At 44.5% G+C, this 18,337-nt stretch overlaps 2 protein-coding genes across 4 annotated transcripts; both read left to right on the top strand.

Moving 5' to 3' along the window:
• The first annotated feature begins 252 nt into the window (after positions 1 to 252).
• On the top strand, positions 253 to 15,417 carry tmc4 (transmembrane channel-like 4). Its single transcript, XM_071395022.1, has 17 exons — positions 253 to 416; positions 750 to 933; positions 1,094 to 1,242; positions 3,197 to 3,346; positions 3,755 to 3,840; positions 5,388 to 5,533; positions 5,648 to 5,774; positions 5,918 to 6,076; positions 6,237 to 6,394; positions 11,322 to 11,442; positions 11,643 to 11,740; positions 11,840 to 12,022; positions 12,143 to 12,274; positions 12,516 to 12,671; positions 13,027 to 13,105; positions 13,233 to 14,105; positions 15,248 to 15,417. Exons 1-16 carry the CDS (start codon positions 377 to 379, stop codon positions 13,332 to 13,334), a joined length of 2,070 nt encoding a protein of 689 aa, XP_071251123.1. The 5' UTR covers positions 253 to 376; the 3' UTR covers positions 13,335 to 14,105; positions 15,248 to 15,417.
• On the top strand, positions 14,078 to 18,203 carry leng1 (leukocyte receptor cluster (LRC) member 1). 3 transcript variants are annotated; one of them, XM_071395018.1, is made up of 5 exons: positions 14,078 to 14,747; positions 15,377 to 15,544; positions 15,793 to 15,990; positions 16,472 to 16,785; positions 17,311 to 18,203. In XM_071395018.1, the coding sequence occupies exons 2-5, from the start codon at positions 15,413 to 15,415 to the stop codon at positions 17,528 to 17,530; spliced, it is 864 nt and encodes a 287-aa protein (XP_071251119.1). In that variant the 5' UTR covers positions 14,078 to 14,747; positions 15,377 to 15,412; the 3' UTR covers positions 17,531 to 18,203. The 3 variants fall into 3 exon arrangements, with proteins under 3 accessions (XP_071251119.1, XP_071251120.1, XP_071251118.1); XM_071395019.1 differs by having other exon boundaries at positions 14,096 to 14,282; XM_071395017.1 differs by having other exon boundaries at positions 14,391 to 14,657.
• The last annotated feature ends 134 nt before the right edge of the window (positions 18,204 to 18,337 follow it).

The raw sequence follows: 18,337 nt of genomic DNA, 5'->3' as shown, positions 1-18,337 counted from the left end.
AGACAGTAAACACTCCTACATGATTACGTTATGGGTCTAACCTGTAACCAGTCATCAAATGTCTTGTAACACCCCAGCTTGTTGATACTGCATTAGTTACTAACGTCCATGTTCTGTTGGATGTAAGCGGAGCGGAGTGGAGTGTAACCTAACAGTCTACCAGGAGTGAATGGGTTAAACGTACAAGGAAGTATCTGTGGCAGATGGTTATTTGCATGGAGCAAAGTCTGAGGGGGAGTGATTCCTGGATACTACCTTGTAAAAGAGCTAGCCCTGTATGCTGGATTAACTATGTATTAGCATTGTAATTAGCAGTGAGATACGGAGGACTGGCTGTTTGATTGTATTGAAGTGTTGGTGGAATCCTCTCTGTCTCATGGAGTTCAGTGAGCTACAAAGACAGAGCTCCACTATAGGTAAGCTGTGAGACTACTGTTTTGTAGGTGTGGTATGTTCGGTCTCATCGCTACAGGTGTGCCTTTGTGTTCAGTGATTTGCTTCCTGATCACCTTGGATTACTTGTTTTGTACGATACAAAAATATGCTATTACATGGTAAAGGGAGATTTTCCAAGAATGTATACTTTAACATATGCTTGAATTATGTGTACCACACAAGTATAATGCACCAACAGATTGCAACTCTTCCAAAACTACAACCAATCAACTACACTGACTCCGGGCTGACTCAGGACATCACTCATAGTTTTTCCTCTGTATATATCTTTGCCCTCCTCTGCCCTCTCCAAGCCCACGGTTACCATGGTGCCCAGCAGTTGGTGAGGTTACGGAGTAAGTCTGTAGTGTCCAATCAGAATGTCCCTCAGTTCAACTGGGGTTCTCCCCCCTCGGAGGGGGGAGAGGAGGGTGACTCGGGACCCCCTAAGGACCTCAGAGAGCGGCCTATGACCATGCGCCTGAAGAGAGCGATACGGTATGGGACCTCAGTGGTCATAGTAGTTACTAGCGTCTCTGCCTCTGTGCAATTCCTTTGTTGTTGTCCTGAAGGTGGCGAACATACTATGCTCCCTCACTTCTCTCCTCTCCCAAAAGAACTTACTCTTTCTCTTCCTCCCCCCTAGTCTCCCTTCCAGGGAGGTGCAACAGATGCGTGTGCCTGTGGTGACTAGCTGGCAGTCGTGGAAAAGGAGCAAGGCCAAGTCCCTGAGCAGGTTCAGAGCAGATGCAGGGGGAGTCATGTCCTACGTAGCTCTGTGGAGAAAGGCTCTGCATAAGATAGGAGGTGACAGATTCAATCACACTGTATCACTCAATCAAATCAGGCAATGGTTAATCCAATATCAACTACATACACATCTATATCCTGGGCTGTATGTACAGTTGAAGTTGGAAGTTTACATACACTTAGGTTGAAGTCATTAAAACTCGTTTTTCAACCACTCCACACATTTCTTGTTAACAAACTATAGTTTTGGCAAGTCAGTATGGACATCTACTTTGTGCATGACACAAGTAATTTTTCCAGAAATTGTTGACAGATTATTTCACTTATAATTCACTTTATCACAATTCCAGTGGGTCAGCTTCTGATAGGCTAATTGACATCATTTGAGTCAATTGGAGGTGTACCTGTGGATGTATTTCAAGGCCTACCTTCAAACTCAGTGCCTCTTTGCTTGACATCATGGGAAAATCAAAAGAAATCAGCCAAGAATTCAGAAAGAAAGTCTGGTTCATCCTTAGGAGCAATTTCCAAACGCCTGAAGGTACCACGTTCATCTGTACAAACAATAGTACGCAAGTATAAACCCCATGGGACCACGCAGCCGTCATACTGAAAAGTGCAAAGGACCCTGTGAAATGCTGGAGGAAACAGGTACAAAAGTATCTATATTCAGCGTAAAACGAGTCCTATATCGACAACCTGAAAGGCAGCTCAGCAAGGAAGAAGCCACTGCTCCAAAACCGCCATAAAAAAAGCCAGACTACGGTTTGCAACTGCACATGGGGGCCACGATCGTACTTTTTGGAGAAATGTCCTCTGGTCTGATGAAAGAATAATAGAACTGTTTGGCCATAATGACCATTGTTATGTTTGGAGGAAAAAGGGGGAGGCTTGCAAGCCGAAGAACACCATCCAAACCGAGAAGCACGGGGGTGGCAGCATCATGTTGTGGGGGTGCTTTTCTGCAGCAGGGACTGGTGCACTTCACAAAATAAATGGCATCATGAGGTAGGAAAATTATGTGGATATATTGAAGCAACATCTCAAGACATTAGTCAGGAAGTTAAAGCTTGATCGCAAATGGACAATGACCCCAAGCATACTTCCAAAGTTGTGGCAAAATGGCTTAAGGACAAAGTCAAGGTATTGGAGTGGCCATCACAAAGCCCTGACCTCAATCCCAGAGAAAATTTGTGGGCAGAACTGAAAAAGCGTGTGCAAGCAAGGAAGCCTACAAACCTGACTCAGTTACACCAGCTCTGTCAGGAGGAATGGGCCAAAATTCACCCAACTTATTGTGGGAAGCTTGTGGAAGGCTACCTGAAACGTTTGACCAAAGTTAAACAATTTAAAGGCAATGCTACCAAATACTAATTGAGTGTATGTAAACTTCTGACCCACTGGGAATGTGATGAAAGAAATAAAAGCTGAAAAATCATTCTCTCTACTATTATTCTGACATTTCACACTCTTAAAATAGTGGTGATCCTAACTGACCTAAGACAGGGCATTTTTACTAGGATTAAATGGCAGGAATTGTGAAAAACTAAGTTTAAATGTATTTGTCTAAGGTGTACGTAAACTTCTGTATGTGACATATACAGAACATAACTATATGTACTTGTTAATACATACATAATCACCTCACATATAGGTTAAGTTTTCCCGAGGCTTTCAGCAATATCTAAAAGGCCTCGGTTGTACACATTTCTACTGCATTGAGCTAAATCATGGTCACATGATAGTCGTGGTAGTTGTAAACAAATCTCCTTTGAAACTAAAATATAACCTCATACACATGGTTATGGGCTTAAAAAACGAAGACCCCTGTACCATGTCACATATAGGACTTGAAATGTATTACATTCTGACATTGCATCCCAATATGTTATTTTTATTTAAATTAATTATGAAATTATGAAAAATATTAAAAACATTCCAGGGCTAGTGTCATTGTTAATTATGTTGCCTTCACATTCACAACATGGCCCTGTGACCCCTGTCTTTGCAGGACACTTTGGCGGTGGTGTCCAGTCCTACTTCATGTTCCTGCGCTTCCTGGTGGTGCTCAACTTCCTGTCGTTTTTGCTGATTGCTGGGTTCATCTTCATCCCCAGTATCGTGTTCAGATCCACCAGTAACATGACAGTGGACGACACTGGTAAGGCCAGCACTGGAGGGTGCATTTTCAAACCAGGCCTATGATTGGTTAAAGGGTGATGGAATTGTAGTGACATTCACTATCTCTATTCCAGTCCAGTCTATTAACATTATTCTGTGTGTCTCCAATATAAAACAATATCTTCTCACTGTTCCCTGTAGCAGTATCATGGCAACAGATCTGCCTTAAGAGGATGGGCTTTTAATTGAATTGAGGGATTGAAACTGCAAATATTGCAGCAGTTGTTACTGGTATTCTCTCATGGGTTTGAGAATGGAGTCCCTAACAAAGTAGCAGGTTATGGAACTGAGGTATTCTGTGCCAAGGCTGCGGTGGGAAACATGATCAAATGTGACCTTGGCTTTTCTTCAAACAGCTGAGAATATGTGAAGTGTGTGTGTGTCTCAGGTCTAGAGGGGTGTAGGGTCTATGATCCAAATCTTCAAGGTCTGGTGGTGTTTTACCAGTACTTCCTGGACTTACTCTCTGGAACGGTGAGAAAACACAACATGTGTAATCTAGTCCTGTGTACCACTGGTTATAGATATACTGAATACAGCAGAGAGAACAACACTTCTCTGAAGTTCAGTCTGCAAAACCATGCAGCTCTGTTTTCAGTGACCTTGGCCTTTCACACACTTTTGTCTGTCTGTCTGCCTGTGTATGCTGGTGATTCTCTGATCCACCTCTACGCAGACGACACCGTTCTGTATACATCTGGCCCTTCTTTGGACGCTGTGTTAACAAACCTCCAAACGAGCTTCAACGCCATACAACACTCCTTCCGTGGCCTCCAACTGCTTTTAAATGCTAGTAAAACTAAGTGCATGCTCTTCAACCGATTGCTGCCCGCACGCTTCCGCCCAACTAACATCACTACTCTGGACGGTTCTGACCTAGAATATGTGGACCACATCAAATACCTAGGTGTCTGGTTAGACTGTAAACTCTCCTTCCAGACTCACATTAAGCATCTCCAATCCAAAATTAAATCTATAATCAGCTTCCTATTTCGCAACAAAGCCTCCTTCACTCATGCCGCCAAACATACCCTCATAAAACTGACTATCCTACTGATCCTTGACTTCGGCGATGTCATTTACAAAATAGCCCCCAACACTCTACTCAGCAAACTGGATGTAGTCTATCACAGTGCCATCTGTTTTATCACTAAAGCCCCATATACTACCCACCACTGCGACCTGTATGCTCTCGTTGGCTGGCCCTCACAGCATATCCGTCGCCAAACCCACTGGCTCCAGGTCATCTATAAGTCTTTGCTAGGTAAAGCCCCGCCTTATCTCAGCTCACTGGTCACCATAGCAACACCCACCCGTAACACGCGCTCCAGCAGGTATATTTCACTGGTCATCCCCAAAGCCAACATTTCCTTTGGCCGCCTTTCCTTCCAGTTGTCTGCTGCCAATGACTGGAAAGAATTGCAAAAATCTCTGAAACTGGAGTCTTATATCTCCCTCAGTAACTTTAAGCATCAGCTGTCTGAGTAGCTTACCGATCACTGTACCTGTACACAGCCAATCTGTAAATAGCACACCCGACTACCTCATCCCCATATTATTACTTACCCCTCTTTCTCTTTTGCACCCCAGTATCTCTACTTGCACATCATCATCTGCACATCTATCACTCCAGTATTAATGCTAAATTGTAATTATTTTCGCCTCTAGGTCCTATTTATTGCCTACCTCCCTACTCTTCTACATTTACACACACTGTACGTAGATTTTTCTATTTTTCTTTTCTTTTGTGTTATTGACTGTATGTTTGTTTATGTGTAACTCTGTGTTGTTGTTTTTGTTGCACTGTCTTACTTTATCTTGGCCAAGTCGCAGTTGTAAATGAGAACTTGTTCTCAACTGGCCTACCTGTTTTAATAAAGGTGAAATAAATTTAAAAAAACGTAGTCTGTGTCTGCTTGTGGGTTTGTGTAATTTTGTGGGTTTGTCAAGTCTGGTACGCTTCTAGTCTAGTAGGCTCCACTCTCACCACTTCCCACCCTCCACCTATCTCCCTCTCCCAGGGTTTCATGGAGTACTCCTACATGTTCTATGGTTACTATAACAACACCGTGGCAGAGAGCAGTGGCTTCCACTACAACCTGCCCCTGGCCTACCTCCTCACCTCCGTCTTCTACTTCGCCTTCTGTCTCATCTGCATCATCACACGGTACCTTCTGGAATGCCCTACACTTCCATCTGCATAGAAATAAAATGGATAGAATGGACATTAACCCTAATGACTTACTGACCCCCCCCTCACTCCGATTGGTCCCTTGTACAGCATGGGGAGTGCACTTCGCATTGCTGTGGCAACAGGCAGCAAGATGGTGTTCACTGGCTGGGACTTTGGTTGCCAGGAAGACCGGGCCACCCAACTCAAACAGAAAAGCATCCACTACCAGCTACAGGTAGGAGCTCTGCCTCTTACTGCAGGGTCACTGAAGATGCACTCCTCTTTCCTCCACTCTAATTTCTCTGTATTATCTCTCCCCTTTATTCCTCCCATCTCCACTCTCTCTCCCCTCCTCTATCTGTCTCCTCCCTCTGTCAGGTGGACCTGGTGGAGGAGAGGCTACAGAAAAAGGCTTTGTATCTAACCTTAGGTCAGACAGTGGGTCTGTGTTCTCTACGCATCTTCCTCATGCTCGTCTCCCTCGCCCTCATAGGAGGAGCTTTCTTTGGCATCTTCAAGGCTACTGTCTTTAGCCAGGTCAGTCAAAAACACAAAGAAACAAAACAAAAACTATTGATTGGATGTTTGGCCTTTCATCCTCTCCATGTCATATTGAGTCAGTACAGGGAGGTGGGTATCCTGGGGCTGTTCTAACCTTTTCTGGTTGACCTTTGCCCCCTCTCCCTGTGGTTTCTAGGCGCAGGTTGGAGCAGAGGGCATTCTGGGCCTGTTCTGGGTTTACCTTCCTTCCATCGTCATCACAACAGGAAACTTTGTTGTGCCCTTCATGTGTGACCAGATAGCCCTGTTTGAGAGATATTCTCCTAGTACCACCATCATCATGGCACTGTTCAGGTGTGTGTGTGTGTGTGTGTGTGTAGCCTCTGTCGAGTCCCTAGTTTCAGGCATTTCTTTTACGCCTGCTACGTTAGGTTAGTGTGTGTGTGACCTTATCGCTTTTCTAGATCTTCACTCAACCAGTGTGTGTTTTATTTTTTTATTTTATTTCACCTTTATTTAACCAGGTAGGCTAGTTGAGAACAAGTTCTCATTTGCAACTGCGACCTGGCCAAGATAAAGCATAGCAGTGTGAACAGACAACACAGAGTTACACATGGAGTAAACAATAAACAAGTCAATAACATGGTAGAAAAAAAAAAAAGAGAATCTATATACAATGTGTGCAAAAGGCATGAGGTAGGCAATAAATCGAATAATTACAATTTAGCAGATTAACACTGGAGTGATAAATCATCAGATGATCATGTGCAAGAAGAGATACTGGTGTGCAAAAGAGCAGAAAAGTAAATAAATAAAAGCAGTATGGGGGGTGAGGTAGGTAAATTGGGTGGGTAGTTTACAGATGGACTATGTACAGCTGCAGCGATCGGTTAGCTGCTCGGATAGCAGATTTTTAAAGTTGTTGAGGGAGATAAAAGTCTCCAACTTCAGAGATTTTTGCAATTCGTTCCAGTCGCAGGCAGCAGAGAACTGGAAGGAAAGGCGTCCAAATGAGGTTTTGGCTTTAGGGATGATCAGTGAGATACACCTGCTGGAGCGCGTGTTGCGGGTGGGTGTAGCCATCGTGACCAGTGAACTGAGATAAGGCGGCACTTTACCTAGCATAGCCTTGTAGATGACCTGGAGCCAGTGGGTCTGACGACGAACATGTAGCGAGGGCCAGCCGACTAGGGCATACAGGTCGCAGTGGTGGGTCGTATAAGGTGCTTTAGTAACAAAACGAATGGCACTGTGATAAACTGCACCCAGTTTGCTGAGTAGAGTATTGGAAGCTATTTTGTAGATGACATCGCCGAAGTCGAGGATCGGTAGGATAGTCAGTTTTACTAGGGTAAGTTTGGCGGCGTGAGTGAAGGAGGCTTTGTTGCGGAATAGAAAGCCGATTCTTGCTTTGATTTTGGATTGGAGATGTTTGATATGAGTCTGGAAGGAGAGTTTGCAGTCTAGCCAGACACCTAGGTACTTATAGATGTCCACATATTCTAGGTCGGAACCGTCCAGGGTGGTGATGCTAGTCGGGCGTGCGGGTGCAGGCAGCGAACGGTTGAAAAGCATGCATTTGGTTTTACTAGCGTTTAAGAGCAGTTGGAGGCCACGGAAGGAGTGTTGTATGGCATTGAAGCTCGTTTGGAGGTTAGATAGTACAGTGTCCAAGGAAGGGCCGGAAGTATATAGAATGGTGTCGTCTGCGTAGAGGTGGATCAGGGAATCGCCCGCAGCAAGAGCAACATCATTGATGTATACAGAGAAAAGAGTCGGCCCGAGAATTGAACCCTGTGGTACCCCCATAGAGACTGCCAGAGGACCGGACAACATGCCCTCCGATTTGACACACTGAACTCTGTCTGCAAAGTAGTTGGTGAACCAGGCAAGGCAGTCATTAGAAAAACCGAGGCTACTGAGTCTGCCGATAAGAATATGGTGATTGACAGAGTCGAAAGCCTTGGCCAGGTCGATGAAGACGGCTGCACAGTAATGTCTTTTATCGATGGCGGTTATGATATCGTTTAGTACCTTGAGCGTGGCTGAGGTGCACCCATGACCGGCTCGGAAACCGGATTGCACAGCGGAGAAGGTACGGTGGGATTCGAGATGGTCAGTGATCTGTTTGTTGACTTGGCTTTCGAAGACCTTAGATAGGCAGGGCAGGATGGATATAGGTCTGTAACAGTTTGGGTCCAGGGTGTCTCCCCCTTTGAAGAGGGGGATGACCGCGGCAGCTTTCCAATCCTTGGGGATCTCAGATGATACGAAGGAGAGGTTGAACAGGCTGGTGATAGGGGGTGCGACAATGGCGGCGGACAGTTTCAGAAATAGGGGGTCCAGATTGTCAAGCCCAGCTGATTTGTATGGGTCCAGGTTTTCCAGCTCTTTCAGAACATCTGCTATCTGGATTTGGGTAAAGGAGAAGCTGGGGAGGCTTGGGCGAGTAGCAGCGGAGGGGGCGGGGCTGTTGGCCAAGGTTGGAGTCGCCAGGAGGAAGGCATGGCCAGCCATTGAGAAATGCTTGTTGAAGTCTTCGATTATCACGGATTTATCGGTGGTGACCGTGTTACCTAGCCTCAGTGCAGTGGGCAGCTGGGAGGAGGTGCTCTTGTTCTCCATGGACTTTACAGTATCCCAGAACTTTTTGGAGTTAGAGCTACAGGATGCAAATTTCTGCTTGAAAAAGCTGGCCTTTGCTTTCCTGACTGACTGCGTGTATTGGTTCCTGACTTCCCTGAACAGTTGCATATCGCGGGGGCTCTTCGATGCTATTGCAGTTCGCCACAGGATGTTTTTGTGCTGGTCGAGGGCAGTCAGGTCTGGAGTGAACCAAGGGCTATATCTGTTCTTGGTTCTGCATTTTTTGAACGGAGCATGCTTGTCTAATATGGTGAGGAAGTAACATTTAAAGAATGACCAGGCATCCTCAACTGACGGGATGAGGTCAATATCCTTCCAGGGTACCCGGGCCAGGTCGATTAGAAAGGCCTGCTCGCAGAAGTGTTTTAGGGAGCGTTTGACAGTGATGAGGGGTGGTCGTTTGACCGCGGACCCGTGGCGGATACAGGCAATGAGGCAGTGATCACTGAGATCTTGATTGAAGACAGCAGAGGTGTATTTGGAGTGCAGGTTGGTCAGGATAATGTCTATTAGGGTGCCCATGTTTACGGATTTAGGGTTGTACCTGGTGGGTTCCTTGATGATTTGTGTGAGATTGAGGGCATCAAGCTTGGATTGTAGGACTGCCGGGGTGTTAAGCATATCCCAGTTTAGGTCACCTAACAGAACAAACTCTGAAGCTAGATGGGGAGCGATCAATTCACAGATGGTGTCCAGGGCACAGCTGGGAGCTGAGGGGGGTCGGTAGCAGGCGGCAACAGTGAGAGACTTATTTCTGGAGAGATTAATTTTTAAAATTAGAAGTTCGAACTGTTTGGGCATAGACCTGGAAAGTATGACAGAACTTTGCAGGCTATCTCTGCAGTAGATTGCAACTCCTCCCCCTTTGGCAGTTCTATCTTGACGGAAAGTGTTATAGTTGGGTATGGAAATCTCAGAATTTTTGGTGGCCTTCCTAAGCCAGGATTCGGACACGGCAAGGACATCAGGGTTGGCAGAGTGTGCTAAAGCGGTGAGTAAGGCAAACTTAGGGAGGAGGCTTCTGATGTTGACATGCATGAGGCCAAGGCTTTTTCGATCACAGAAGTCAACAAATGAGGGTGACTGGGGACATGCAGGGCCTGGGTTTACCTCCACATCACCCGAGGAACAGAGGAGTAGTAGGATGAGGGTGCGGCTAAAGGCTATCAAAACTGGTCGCCTAGAGCGTTGGGGACAAAGAATAAAAGGAGCAGATTTATGGGCGTGGTAGAATAGATTCTGGGCATAATGTGCAGACAGGGGTATGGTGGGGCGTGGGTACAGCGGAGGCAAGCCCAGGCACTGGGTGATGATAAGAGAGGTTGTATCTCTGGACATGCTGGTCTCAATGGGTGAGGTCACCGCATGTGTGGGGGGTGGGACAAAGGAGGTATCGGAGGTACGGAGAGTGGAACTACGGGGTCCATTGCAAACCAAAACAATGATAACTAGCCTGAACAACAGTATGCAAGGCATATTGATATTTGAGGGAGACATACAATAAGGCATAAAGTGATTGCAGGTCTTGATTGGGAGAGCTAGCTAAAACAACAGGTGAGATAACAGCAGCTAGTCAGTTAACACAGCAGCAGCAGGTAAAAATGGCGACGGCTAGGCAGAGAGGGTCGGATTAACTACACACAGATCCTGAGTTAAAGCACAGAGCCGACAGATAAAACACAAATAAACGGAATGGAGTACCGTGAATTAATGGACAGTCAAGCAAGCATCAGCTATGTAGCCAAGTGATCATAGTGTCCAGGGGGCAGCCGTAGATGGAGCAGTGAGGCCTCCACTAAGCTAGCCCGCGGCGTAAGATTGTTCGATAGACCTGTTCAGATAGCAGCCGATATGCTCAAGACAGCTAACGATTAGCGGGCCGCAGTTAGCATATGGGCGTTCAGGTTACGTCGCGATGGAGGGGCCAGTTGAATAACTCCCTCGGGCAGATAACGTCGGTATCCCAGTCGTGAAGGCCCGGTGGGGCTCCGCATCGGCAGTAAAACGGGTCCGGATAGGTGATTGTAGCCCAGGAGTGGCTGATGGAACTCTTCAGCTGGCTAGCTCCGGGATAATTGGTGTTTGCTCCGGAATTGATGTTAGCCAATAGTCACTCGGATAGCAGCTAGTTAGCTGCAAGATCCAGGTGTAAATGTCCAGAGCTTGCGGTAAAAATCCGGGGATATGGAGAGAAAATAGGTCTGGTATGCTCTGGTCTGAGTCGCGTTGTACAAAACTGGCAATAGTTTTCCGAGCTAAAGGATAGCTGATAAGCGCTAGCTGTGGTTAGCTGAACTACTCACGTTAGCTTGTGAGCTGGCTAACTTCTGGCTAGCTTCTGTTGTAGATTTCGGATACGAGGTGAATAATACCTTTGAGGAGAAAAAAAAACACATCCGCACCACATTTGGTGAGGTAGGTTGCAGGAGAGTGTTTTGAAGTTGAGTTTTTAAGAAGAAAAAATATATATATAAAAAGAAATGCGAAGAAAAATATATAAAAAATATATACACGGGACAGGACGAGGACAAAGGACATCTGACTGCTACGCCATCTTGGATTCAAGTGCGTGCATACGTGTGTGTATGTCTCTGTGTGTGTGAATATTGCCTGTGTCCCTCCCTCCTGTGTTCAGGTCAGTGTTTCTGCATATGATAAGTCTGGGAGTGCTGCTGTTTACTCTGTGGAGTCAGATCACCTGCTTTAAAGACAGTCCAAAATGTGAGCTCTGCCAGTACAACAACAAGGAATATCCAGTAACCACTCTCTTATAACACCATGGTAGCCTGGGTAGCAGTCAGGGTCTAGTTTAGCAGATTGGTCTAGAAAAGGCTGAAAAGATGATATCTCCATCCGATTCTACCTACAGTACAGAACTGGTATCAACCATGTTGCATCATCTTCTATTTTCTTTCCCACCCATGCTATGTCTGTCTGTCTTGCTGCTGCCACCCAGTGCTGGGAGACGCGTGTGGGACAGGAGATGTACAAACTGGCCTTGTTTGCCTTCCTCATTACCATCGCCATGCTTATCCTGGTGGAGTTTCCACGCAGGTAGTGAACACTGTACACCCTACTGTGGTGTAACTCAATCTATGAGCTAGTCATCCTCTATCACATTTATTGATAATCTCTTCTTCCATACTGTGGCAGGTTGTTTGTGGACCACTACTCCTGTGCACTGACCCGGTGGGTAGGTCGTCAGGAGTTCTTGGTGCCTCCCAATGTGCTGGGTCAGGTCTACGGTCAGACAGTGGTGTGGACCGGAGCTCTGTTCTGCCCTCTGCTGCCTCTCATCAACACACTCAAGTTCTTCATCCTCTTCTACTACAAGAAGGTCAGGCTGCTCTCCATACTGTACCAATAATGGAAAAGTTAACGTTTGGCCCCAGATCAGTTTCCCTTCACTACACAACCACAGTAACCCCCCTCCTCTTAATCTCTCCTCCTCCTCCGGGTCACTCTGTTTTCTAACTGTCGTCCGGCGGTGAAGACGTTCCGCTCCACCACCTCCACCATCTTCTTCCTGGTGGTGTTGCTGTTCGGCTGGGGCCTCGCCCTCGTCGCCATGATCTACAGCCTGGCCCAGTGAGTGACTCTGCCTACGTCTGAAATGACACCCTATTCACTATATAGTGTACTACTTTTGACCAGGACCTATAGTCAAAAGTAGTGCCCTATATAGAGAATAGGCTGCCACTTCGGACGCAGCCTCTATCTCTACTGCAGCAGGAAGGAAGCCTGTTATACAGTGCAGGGATAGTAGTGGCAGATGGACCAGGTGTAGTAGTGGTGGTAGATGGTGAGGGTGTTGATATGTCATCCTCAGGATCCATCCCTCTATGAGCTGTGGTCCGTTCCGCTCTCTCACTATGATGTGGAGTATCGTTCCCAACACCTTCTACACTCTCTCCCTGACAACACAGGACTTCATCTTCTACATGGGCTCCCAGGCCTTCTCCATCCCTCTCTTCATCTTCTCCTGGTGAGTCACCTTGTCTTACTGATCTCTTGATTTTCTCCTGGTGAGTCACCTTGTCTTACTGATCTCATAATTTTCTCCTGGTGAGTCACCTTGTCTTACTGATCTCATCATTTTCTCCTGGTGAGTGATTTAGTCTTACTGATCCGATTGTCCATTGCAGGTACATGGGTCAGTGTGTTACTATCTACCTTGTTTGATGATGTAATATTGCTCTGTAACTCAACAAATGGGAGGCCCATATCTGCATAGACTCATATGGCCAGCATGGGTTATTTCCATGTGTTCAGATTCCTGTACATAACATTCTGTGTTTGTTGCATAAACATTGCTCTCCTCTGTCTCCCTGTCCTGATAGTGTGGTGCTGTGTTACGTAGCAGCTCTAGCCGCAGTCTATGTGAAGAGTGTTGATCTGCTAAAGGCCCAGCTTAAACTGGTAAGTGATGGATGGGGAGAAGTCCTACATGACATGATAATGATGCAAAAAATATGTTTGAAACAAAACCATGTCCATGACCCATACTCAAGCTTAACCTTGTATAACGTGTGTTTAACTCTAACAGGAGGGACGTGATAAGCAGTTCCTGGTCAAGCAGATTGAAGAGCTGAGTAGAGAGATGGGGATTCCAACAAGGGACCAATTGTACACTGGTGTAGCAAACTGACTCAGACACCAGGCTCAAACCCACGGCCCATATCCCAGCTGAAGGCACTTCTTGTGGATTTGAAAGGCTTAGATAGGTTTTGCATGTGGCAATAGCACAAAGCACATATCTACACCTTCACAAATCACTTTACAATTGTCACTCTCTAGTGTGCGATAGCTACATTTGAGGCAAAGTTTTACTTATTATGATTGAGTGGTGGTTGTCTCACCTAGCTACGGTATCTTAAGATGAATGCACCAACTGTAAGTCACTCTGGATAAGAGCTTCTGCTAAATGACTAATCTAAATGTGGAGACTACCACGGGGCTATGGGTTAGTATATTAAATATTTAGTTTGTTACTCTATTTCTCTCTCATAATACCTGTAACATCAATTGCCATGTTCATTGCCTTTGCATTCTCTTCCTCGCCTCTTGCCTAAACATCAGACTGTAACCGTGTTTACCCCATGGTTATTCAGTGTGAAAGAAGTCGCCCTAAAAAGAGGCAAGAGTCTCTACAAGCCAGAATGTTGAATACAATTATATGTACACTTACCGGTTGTCCGTCCTTTTGACCGTAGAAAGTGGAAATAAAATATCCACAGGAAAGTATTGTTTACCCGACTTTTTGCGGCGAAGGTAGGTTCTGTCGCTTGTATTTTCAATCTCCGGAGGCATTGTTGCACATTATGTAAACAGTAGCCGAACGTTGTCGACCGAAGCAAGTTCCCTCTCAGTGAGCTGGGTATAATTTGTGGAACGTTCCAACAGGAATCTGTTCCAAAAAGTAAGTAAATAACAAGGTTGCCAGCAAACAACGGATACAAAATTGCATAGCGGCAGAATAAGATACCGGGTAGGGAGTGGGCTATTTCATTCGGTTTTCACTCACCACTGTTTATTCCGAAAAATGTCTGTCCTCACTCTGGTAGCCTATGGATAAACATTAAGAATAAGCTACGTGGTGAGTTGATGCCTATTCGGCAGTTAGTTATATAGGTGAATATATCATGCTACTTTGTATACAAAATTATACTTTACGAAGTTTTTGGAACAGATTCCTGTTGGAACGTTCCACAAACTATACCCACCCATCAACTTGAAGTGCTTGTGAAATTTGGCCAGTTGATTGTGTGCGACAACGTTCGGTCTGTGATTCAGTTAAGCTTGGCCATTACTTACATATTGTGCAAGTGTTTGTCATGTGCGAATTGTACCAGTACTGAAAATACAAACGAATATACAGACCAGTCCAGCGTGTTGAAAGTCAGGTTAACACTTCCCTGTTGATATTTTGTCTGTTACTTCCCGAAATAAGGACACAATCAGCGGACAACAGGTAAAGCAAGTTGAAATAAAGATTATTCAACATTCTGACTTGTAATAGGACTGTTCGGGAATGCTGAACCTACATGTTAGATTTAAGAGTGTAAGTCTTTCACTCTCGGATTCTAAAAGAGGCTACCTCTACTTTACAACATTAAATGTGTTTATTTTTCTAAATTGATTTAAATATTGTTTACATATATTTTTAATGTTCTTCAGTTGAACAATTTCTCTCTCGCTCTCATATATATATCTCAGTATCTTGTGTATGTAGATCTCTGAAATAAATACAAAATTATAAGGAACAAAATGATATTATTATTTCTGTCATGTGCAACGTGCGCCCCCTGCTGACCCGTGAGAGAATTTCTACAAAATTTAGTTACGTAGACGTTATGACGTAATTATATTTTCGGGTGTGTATATCCGGTTGTGGTTGAATAGCTTTTTGGTTGCTTGTTTACCTTTCAGATGTGTTAAATATATTTTCTTTGGTTTTATGCAAATATTTTATTCATTCGGTAACAGCTGTACAAAGCCCAGTGTCAGAATTTACATCTCTGTGATTGAAATAGCTGTTAAAATTATTTTATTTTTTTACAGGAAATGGGTTAAGACTAGCTAACGTTAGCTAGCTAGCGAACTGGAGTTACAGTAGAGACTGACTGAATTGCAAACAACAGAAGTCAGGGCATGTTACGGTTTTGACACATTTTTGTTTAACTGTTCAAGCCCTGATCAAAACAAACACTCGACTTAAGGAGAAAAATGAATATTCTACCTAAAAAGAGCTGGCATGTTCGCAACAAGGACAACGTCGCGCGCGTGCGTCGAGACGAGGCACAAGCCGCAGAAGAGGAGCGAGAGGTCCAACGCCGTGTGGAGCGAGCAGAGCAGGAGGTAACCATAGCAACGTTGCCTCCCCAAATTGCTACATTGATACATTCCTCATAATTGATTTAGCATGGTCGGAAGTGACAACCAAACTTTGTGTGATACGGTGTATGACAGGTGCGATTTTTTTTAAGAGAAGCGATGTAAGAGGCTTTGTTAAAATAGTATCAAGTCATAAAAGTGCATATAAATGTGTATATGTACTTCATTATTGCAATTGAATGTTATGTAGGTAAGTAACCTCTTTGCTCTAGGCACGAACAGAGCACCTGAGACAAAAGTCACGAGCTGCACTTCAACAGTCTGGAGGATGGAAGGATGAAGGAGAGGGAGGTGAGAGAGGAGGGGAGGGGAGTGGAGGAGTGGTGGAACACCTCAATCTATTTCCTCTGGAGGAGTCGTCTGAGAAGAAAGGAAACGCAGAGTACCTCAAAGACCAGAAAGATGAAAAGGTGACCTTCCTGTCATTCTGTTATGCTTTTCCCCCTTCACCTGTGTTGAAATCAAGTTTCTTTGTGCACATGGCTACTGGTTTTTTCATCCCGCTCTAGTAACACACTTCAAAGCTTTTCTCTAGTGGATCTAGCCAGCCAATGACAGTGCCTGGTTAATTTAGTCCAGAGCCATTTCTAAACAAAGATTGGCCAATTCAGTTTAAGATTTTGAATGTCAGTGGGTACCATGTTGGCAATTGAGAATTCATATTGGAATTTAAATATCATGGAGTGTTCGGTGCTAATATGGAAGATTTTTGAAAAGATTTAATGGACTGATGCTTATCACATCAATGGAAGGATCAGAGAATGAGATGTGAATAAATGTATTGAACTTTCCAAATAGTAATAGCTGGTCCTGATTCCTCACATCACAGATCATTACTTTGAATGATAATATTCTACTTATTCTAATGCTATGGTGATTCTGTTGTTGTAGGAGCGCGAGGAGCGTGCTATTGGTCTGCTAGTGTCCCTAGGCCCCCAACCTGGGACAGAGGTAACTCCATGGTACATGAAAACAGGCCGGGAAGAAGAGAAAGACGAAGAAAAGAAGAAAGAGAAAGACAACAATGGAAAGAGACTGCCACTCAGTCAAGAGGAGAAGGAGAAGAGAGACAGACGACTGAAAGACATGCTGGACCCCTTGAAAGAGATGAAGAAAGCACTGGCGGTGAAGGATAGAAAAGAACATAAGAGTAAGAAGAAGGAGAAGAGGGATAGAGGGGAGAGGAGAAGCAGTGGTGGAGAAAGGTGAGAAGTCTTTATCAAGACTAGGTGTCTTATCTGTATGTCTGGGGGTGTTTTAAAAATAAATAAATCATAAGACCAATTAGCTTTGACCTAAAGGGGCAATCAGCAGTTGCTACATACATTTTTGGATTTCTAAATTAATTATGTGTACCAAATCATTCTTGAAGAATATAAGTTATAAATGCCTCATTAGCTTAGTTTAACTGTCATACCGCATCAGAACTCTGTTTGTAAACCAAGTATATGTAAACAAATACTATATTGCCCCAACTTTGTTATAACTATCATTTTGTGTATGGTCAGTCCTTGCATCCATAGCTCTGTCTATGAATTTGAGTGGTTACATTTCTTCAGCTTAGTGCCGAAAAGGGCGGGGTGGCTCTTTGTTATTGTTTCAACTCCACTTGGATGCATATCCGAGAGACCAAGTACACTGAGCCAAGTGGACAAGTGCACAACCAAGTGTACTGAGCCTCTGGATAAACATGTATGGTTGATGGTAACCACCTCTTCTCTCTTTTCTAGCTCTATTGAAAGGTTGCGAGCGGAGCGACTGCAGAGAGAGGCGGAGGAGAAGAGGAGAGCCCAGGCCTTGCTGGACCAGAAGAATGGAACAGGGAAAGAGAAGGAGCGACCAAGGGAGACAGAGGAGAGGGAAATGCCGTACAACAGTGCTTATTTCCCAGAGCTGGCCCGCAAGAGGCAGAGGAAAGACCGCAATGCCTGGAGAGATGGTATCTTTTGAAGTCATACATCATGCAGTATTTGAAAGACACCGAAGACTTTGACAAGGACTAGAGAGCCTGGAAGGTTATTGTTGTGAAATGTGAGCCAGTGCTTTTAGCTTATTCTTGCAGTAACATGGAGTTATGCGTGTAGGCATACACTGTAGGTTGTTGAACTAGTGAAGATGTGTACAAAAATAGCAAAAAATGCCACATTGTTTATTTATATAACATCTAGGCTATCCTGAGTATCCTAAGCAGACGTATTGATGATTGTTGACATTGAATGATCAATGTTATTTCTAATGAGGTAGAAAAAGAAAGGAAACCAATCAAGAGATTTGGGACAGCTGAGTGTAGTGTTGGTGTCTGTCTGGCACCCTGCTCAAGTGTGAGACAATACAGAGATCATTTTGCTCCACAACACAAGACCACTGTTCAAGTTGGACTGTGTTTGATGTTTTACTATTGATGGCAACATTGTGTCACAAATGTAATTGTGTCTATTCAAGTCTCATGTCTTTTTTGTTTCTGATAATAGCATGTGCCAATTTAGGAGGTGTGTGTGTACATGCATCTGTTCTATTTAACAAGCTGATGTAGACAGAGTTTAGGGTGGTTGGCTCAACTATTATTGCACATTTTCCATTTCAATTAATTCAATAAAAACGTTAGGCCTGCCAAATAACAAAATCCTGTGTTCTCCGTTATTTTGCTTATTTTATACATACCCCATATCCATGCTCCACCCAAATGATTAACCTAAAACATTTTACTATAGCAATTTCAATAGATTGTGCTACAAAACAGAGTTGGGGCAGTATAAT

Source organism: Salvelinus alpinus, chromosome 4, assembly GCF_045679555.1.
Source record: "Salvelinus alpinus chromosome 4, SLU_Salpinus.1, whole genome shotgun sequence".
Classification (NCBI taxonomy): Eukaryota; Metazoa; Chordata; class Actinopteri; order Salmoniformes; family Salmonidae; genus Salvelinus; species Salvelinus alpinus.
This window is presented reverse-complemented; position numbering and strand designations above follow the sequence as displayed.

Bases quoted from the DNA above. Each gene is read 5' to 3' on its own strand.
- tmc4 (XM_071395022.1), top strand. From the start codon at position 377: ATGGAGTTCAGTGAGCTACAAAGACAGAGCTCCACTATAG. The intron at 417-749 runs GTAAGCTGTGAG...GCCCTCTCCAAG, and splicing joins AAGACAGAGCTCCACTATAG to CCCACGGTTACCATGGTGCC. The intron at 5,775-5,917 runs GTAGGAGCTCTG...TCCCTCTGTCAG, and splicing joins GCATCCACTACCAGCTACAG to GTGGACCTGGTGGAGGAGAG.
- leng1 (XM_071395018.1), top strand. From the start codon at position 15,413: ATGAATATTCTACCTAAAAAGAGCTGGCATGTTCGCAACAAGGACAAC. The intron at 15,991-16,471 runs GTGACCTTCCTG...CTGTTGTTGTAG, and splicing joins AAGACCAGAAAGATGAAAAG to GAGCGCGAGGAGCGTGCTAT. The intron at 16,786-17,310 runs GTGAGAAGTCTT...TCTCTTTTCTAG, and splicing joins AGAAGCAGTGGTGGAGAAAG to CTCTATTGAAAGGTTGCGAG.